Source organism: Falco biarmicus, chromosome 15 (assembly GCF_023638135.1).
Source record: "Falco biarmicus isolate bFalBia1 chromosome 15, bFalBia1.pri, whole genome shotgun sequence".
NCBI classification, from domain to species: Eukaryota; Metazoa; Chordata; class Aves; order Falconiformes; family Falconidae; genus Falco; species Falco biarmicus.
This window is the reverse complement of record NC_079302.1, coordinates 23,909,043-23,915,042: the sequence shown is the minus strand read 5'-3', so window position 1 is coordinate 23,915,042 and position 6,000 is coordinate 23,909,043. Positions and strand designations below refer to the sequence as shown.

At 51.2% G+C, this 6,000-nt stretch overlaps 1 protein-coding gene across 5 annotated transcripts in view; it reads left to right on the top strand.

The window, feature by feature from the left end:
* PSKH1 (protein serine kinase H1) overlaps positions 1-6,000 on the top strand; it is a 38,387-nt gene continuing 32,387 nt past the window's right edge. For 2 of the 5 annotated variants that reach the window (XR_008825703.1, XM_056360863.1), the window contains exons 1-3: positions 327-638; positions 1,808-1,962; positions 3,084-4,115. Coding sequence is in view for 4 of the 5 variants with exons in the window: in XM_056360863.1 (XP_056216838.1) it covers positions 3,171-4,115 (945 nt within the window). In the remaining variant the exon portion in view is untranslated. Of the gene's footprint in view, positions 46-320; positions 639-1,807; positions 1,963-3,083; positions 4,116-5,333; positions 5,452-6,000 lie in introns of those variants that run through there. The other 3 variants (XM_056360866.1, XM_056360864.1, XM_056360865.1) reach the window with 3 other exon arrangements.

The following is a 6,000-nucleotide window of genomic DNA, read 5'->3' as shown; positions in this document are numbered from 1 at the left end:
CGCCGGCGGATGACGTCAGGAGGCGGCGCCGAGCTGTGGGCCGAGGTGAGTAGGGGGTCGACTGCCTCGGGGGGCCGCCCGCTCCGCTCCCCCCGGTCCGGCCCGACCTGGCCCGGCCGCTGCTCCCCCCGGCTCGCTCCCGGGGCGCTGGCGGCTCGGCGCCGCGGCGCAGCCGCGGTGCGGCCCTGGGGGGGCGGGCGCGGCGGGCCCCGGCGCCTCAGCCCTGCCGCTGGGCCGCGGGGGCGGGTGGGCTGGGAGGGGGCCCTGGCCGCCTCCCAGAGCGGTCCTCAGACGGGGCGGGCCGGGCCGGGCCGGGCCGGTGCTGGCTGGGCCGGGGGGCGAGCCTGCCGCAGGACGAGCTGCCGGCGCTGGCCCGGCGTCCCCACCCGGGGCCCGAACGGCCTGCTGCGGGATGAGTTAAGAGAAACAATCAAGAGTTCTGCAGATCCCGGTTGGTTTGACGGGTTCTGGCCGGCCACCGGCTCCGGCACAGCTGTCTGCGGTGCTGCAGCAGCCTCAGCCCCGGGTTTACCCTTGGAAACCCACCAAAGGCTTCCACTGCCCACCAGGTGACCGGTAGTACCAAATCTTTGTCAGGCAGTAAGAGGCATGTTTGGGATTTGTTAGTGAAAGCAAAGGTAAGGTGCTTTCAGCAATGCTGCATTGGTGGAGGTGTGGTGTGGAGGTTGCAATGTGTGAGCATTTCTTAACGCAGTTAGGAGCTGGCATCTTCAGATTGCCTTACTGGCATCTCACAGAAAAGCAAAATCAAGTAGCCTCAAGTCATGAGATATTTAATGGGCGGTGGAAGGCCTGCTAGGCCTCGGGTGGGTCAGTCAGGCGACTGACAGCCCTTATCCACAGGGATGCCCCCAAGTATTAAACTGTTCAGGCCCTGATATTTCCAGAGAGGTGGAGGATCCTTCTGAATCAGCAGGAGTTGAGGTGTTGCCCTGCTGAGCCCCAGGATGCAGTGGGCAGGTTGTCCAAGGAGAGAAGTGCGTAGACACTGAAGCATAAACTCATGTTCCTTGCTATCACTTACAACTGCAGCCCAGGCATGCTGTCCTCCCTCAAACAGATTGGCACCTGCCCTGTGTGTGATTTCCTGCTCAGGGGGCTTGTAATGCCCCATTTCTCTAATGCATTAGTTCCTTCTCACAAACTCTGGGGGAATATTACACAGGAGCATTTCCACCTGCACTGACATGGTGTTAAGCATTTTGTTGCTGGCTGTGGCATGGAGTTCTGGGCCTCTGTAGGCTTCGCTGAGACCCTTAGGCATAAGAGGAAGAGCCACTGGCATACTGGTGGTTGATGCCTGATGTCAGTTGATGTTATTAGTGGATTTATATACAATGTTTTAAAGCTCAACATTTGATCCTTCTCATTGGTTTTATCTATGGGTGTGAGATTTTACACAAGTGCTTCTCTATGCATGGAATTACTCTGTAATGATCTCCTTTGTGGATGCTCTCATTCCGTTTCTCTGTTAATACATTGTAAGGTACAATAATGCTGGGGAAACTGTCTGTGGTGGGCATTATTCAGGACTTGCTGTAGATTTTTTTGTCATGGTACTTTCATCTGAATGAATGCCCAGTTACAGGACAGCCCCTGTTGAAAGTCAGTTAAGCTTTCTACGAAGCTGGTTTTTGTTTCTGCTTGCTTGCAACCTAGTATAGGCATGTTTGTACATGGTTGGTGTGCTTGACTTCATGGCACTGCCAGGAGGTCTTCCGTAAGAAGTTACTTTGATGTCGGATTTAAATATTGAATCTTAACTAAAGCCTTGTTTTCTTTCCAGTTCAGATGTAGAGTCTAAACAACTTCTGGGTGTCTCTCTGAAACGTTTCTTATTTCTCCACATAATTCTCCTTATGGAAGACCAGCTGGGGTTCCCTTTCTGCTGTTCATGCTGAATAGTTGCTTGGTGAATGAGCAAAGATACACTTGGTGATGGTAAGGCATACAATTACGTTTTAAGGCTAACAGCTTTTCTGTAGCCTTCTGTGAAGGTTCAGGAACTATATTGAGGGCCTCTGAGCCAAGGAGTAGAAATGTAAAACTGCCCAGCTAACTGCCAGGGCGCATGCAGGCAGTTTCTCCATCTCCTAGCTAGTCATATTGTTTTAATCAGCAGATAAAGACTTGCTGAAATGCAGCTGATTTTGTTCTGTTGGAATACAGTGTGGTGAGCAAGACAAGACCTCCTGGTCTGGAACAGCTGGTAGAAATTCTTTTGCTTCCTACACCCAGCTCCATACAGAAAGCCAGACTTGGTACCTGAAGATGTAAAATAAAGCAACACTGAGTCAGGATGTTAAAAGATGTCATAGCCCACCTTGATTTCTTAGGCTTTGGAGGGTGAAGGATTTGCTGACTAAGAGCTGCTCTGGTTCAGTAAGGCCTGCCCTTTTGCGTGGGATGCAGTGAGTTACACATCTTAAAACTAGCCTGTGTCTGTCTCTGTATTCCCTGCCTCCTGTGCAGTTTCACTGATCCCCAGGAGCCAAGTAACGAGAGGTTTAAGACACCAGTACAAGTTCGATATAAAGAAAATCTTGGATTTGTTAAGTGAATAAGTTGCTGAGATACTTTGTAGAGTTTCTAGTGAGAAATTTCAAAACAGTAAGATTCGGAGTGGCTGCTGTCTTATGAAGTTGAACAGATTAAACAAAATTAAGGAAAATGCTCAACTCTTTCCTTAATTTGATTTTTTTATTAAGCAGTTATGCCTGGACAAGAAGACCTTCAGAGGTCTTTTCCGACTTCAACCACTCTGATTCAGTGCTCAGCTGAGAGCAGTAAACAAACTATGTTTAATAAAAAGAGGTACTGTGTGATTTCCACAGACATCTGTTCTGCCCATGACTGTGTTTTTATGGTGCTACCTTCACTTGCTTGTGATGAAAGCAGCAAAGCACCGTGCGTACTCTGTAGGAAAAGTACAGTGAAAATCCCAGATTCTTAATTTGTGGTAGCATGGCTCTTACCGCTTTTCTTTTGGGTTTTTTTTTCCCTTCCCATTTGAAACTTTACTACCTTGATTACTGTTTGTTTCTTCTCATTCTTTTCCTAAGGTTCAAATGTGGGAATTGCCCCAGATGTGGTTGCTTCTGATGTTGCCCTGGGAAAATGCCTTGATAGGGAATTAACACCATTCAGTGATGGGCTGTGGGACAAGCAAGGTGCTTCCCGAGCCCCCCAAAGATGTGCAGCTAGACCTGGTTAAAAAAATTGAACCTTACACAGGCCACAATGACATATACAAGCATTTCATCAAAGATGACTGTGGGACTGTCATCAAAGCTGGCTCTCCCTCACCTCCACATTACGCTAACCCGTATTCTGGGAACCACCTGCCTGCCCACGTGGACCAGCCTGAGCCCCGCAAGAACAAAGTGGCTAAGTACCGCGCCAAATTTGATCCCAGAGTGACAGCCAAGTATGACATCAAAGCTCTTATTGGGAGAGGGAGTTTTAGTCGTGTTGTACGGGTGGAACACAAGGCTACCAAGCAGCCCTATGCAATCAAGATGATAGAGACCAAATATCGGGAGGGGAGGGAAGTGTGTGAGTCGGAGCTTAGTGTGCTAAGGCGGGTTCGCCACACCAATATCATCCAGCTTATTGAGGTGTTTGAGACCCAGGACCGTGTGTACATGGTGATGGAATTGGCAACTGGAGGGGAACTGTTTGATCGCATCATTGCTAAAGGTTCCTTCACAGAGAGGGATGCTACGCGTGTGCTGCAGATGGTGTTAGATGGTGTGAGGTATTTGCATACACTGGGTATCACACACCGGGACTTAAAACCAGAGAATCTGCTGTACTACCATCCAGGAACAGATTCCAAAATCATGATTACGGACTTTGGACTGGCAAGTGCTCGAAAGAAGGGAGATGACTGCCTGATGAAAACCACGTGTGGGACCCCGGAGTACATTGCTCCAGAGATCCTGGTCAGGAAGCCGTACACAAACTCTGTGGACATGTGGGCGCTGGGTGTTATCTCGTACATTCTCCTGAGTGGCACTATGCCCTTTGAAGATGACAACCGCACCCGCTTGTATCGGCAGATCCTGAAAGGAAAATACAGTTACTCAGGCGAGGTGAGTGTGCCAAGGGTTATGGGGAGGGGAGGTCAAGCAAGAAGCTCTCTGTAGGTGGGTCTTTGTGATAACCAGAAGCTGGCTGTTGTGTGCAGGGTGGTAACATGATCAGAGTTAAAAAAATCTGTAATTCACAGCACTGTCAGGGTTGGGAGGGACCCCTGGAGCCCCCCCAGCCCAGCCCCTGCTGAAGCAGCTCTCCCAGAGTGGGCTGCACAGAGCTGCATCCAGGCAGGTTTGAATGCCTCCAGAGAAGCAGACCCCACAGCCTCTCTGGGCAGCCTGTGCCAGGGCTCCATCACCCTCAAGGTAAAGTTCTTCTTCCTCGTATTCAGAAGGAACTTCTTGTGTTGCCGTTTGTGCCTGCTGCCCCTTGTCCTGTCGCTGGGTGCCACTGAAAAGAGCCTGGCCCCGTCCTCCTGACACTGGCCCTTGAGATATTTGCAGGCATTGATGAGGTCCCCTCTCAGCCTTCTCTTCCCCAGGCTGAACAGCCCCAGCTCTCTCAGCCTTTCCTCATCAGGGAGATTCTCCTGTCCCCTCATCATCTTTGTAGCCTCCCCTGCCCCCCTCCAGCAGTTCCCCATCTCTCCTGAACTGAGGAGCCCAGCACTGGACCCAGCACTCCAGACGCAGCCTCCCCAGGGCAGAGCAGGGCGGGAGGATCCCCTCCCTCGGCCTGCTGGCCACTCTCCTCCTCATGCACCCCAGGATCCCGTTGGCCCCTTGGCCACGAGGTCACCCTGCTGGCCCACGGGCAACTTGCTGTCCCCCAGCACACTCCCGGGTCCTTCTCCGCAGAGCTGCCTCCCAGCAGGTCAGCCCCAGCTGGTACTGGTGCGTGGGGCTGTCCCTCCCCAGGGGCATGACCTTATGCTTGTCTTTGTTGAACTTCATGAAGTTCCTCTCTGCTCAGCTCTCCAGCCTGCCCAGATCTCACTGAAGAGCAGTGCAGCCTTCTGTGGTGTTAGCCACTCCCCCCGTTATGTCCCATCAGCAGCTTGCTGAGGGCATGCTCAGGCCCTTCATCCAGGTCAGTGATGAAGTTGAACAGGACTGGACCAGTCCTGACCCTGGGGAGCACCAGGAGCTACAGGCCTCCAGCTCGACTCTGCCACAGATCACAGCCCTCTGAGCTCTGCCGTTCAGCCAGTTCTCAATCCACCTTTGGACTGAGTCCTTTCCTGTTTTCTGTCTGCTTTCCAAAACTGTTTCTAGTGCAGCATGGTGAGCTCCTTTAAAAAAAAAAATCTGTGCGTGAAGAAAGATGAGATCTCTTCCCATAAAGCAGAACTGGGATGATTGTGGGTTTCTAGCTGGGGAGACCTCAGCCATGGTAAGCTGCTGTTTGATCCTTTGCTGTTGAAACTTGTGCCAGGGTGAGTGTTTGAAATGTAGCGTGTACATACCTAGTTTGATTCTGATACAAATCCAACTGTAGTCTGAAGAGTACCTTTGCTGAAAGACAAGGTTATGGCAAAGGGGCACTTGCTTCTTCAATCTGGAGGCATGAAAGTTTCTGAAATGGATCCCTGATGTCTCCTGAGCTTAGTATGTGACAAAATTGAGGATTGATGGATAGTTTTCTTGGATAACTACGGAACGAGGACCCTCAGGGGATAGACTTTAGGCAGAAGATGGGTGCCCCCACCTTCCCAGAGTCCCATCGCTCTGCAGAACAGTTGGGTGCCAGGCTGACACAGCTCCTGCTAACTTGCTTCTGGTCGTGGTGGGAGATCTCAGTTATCAGCCAGCTCCTCTACTAGCACAGTTGCCAAGTGTTGGCATAACCTCACTAAGAATCACACCTATAGAAAGTGGAGGCATCCTCATTTGCGAGTTGCGTTTCTGTCTATATTCGTCCCTGGAAATATTAAAAAAACCG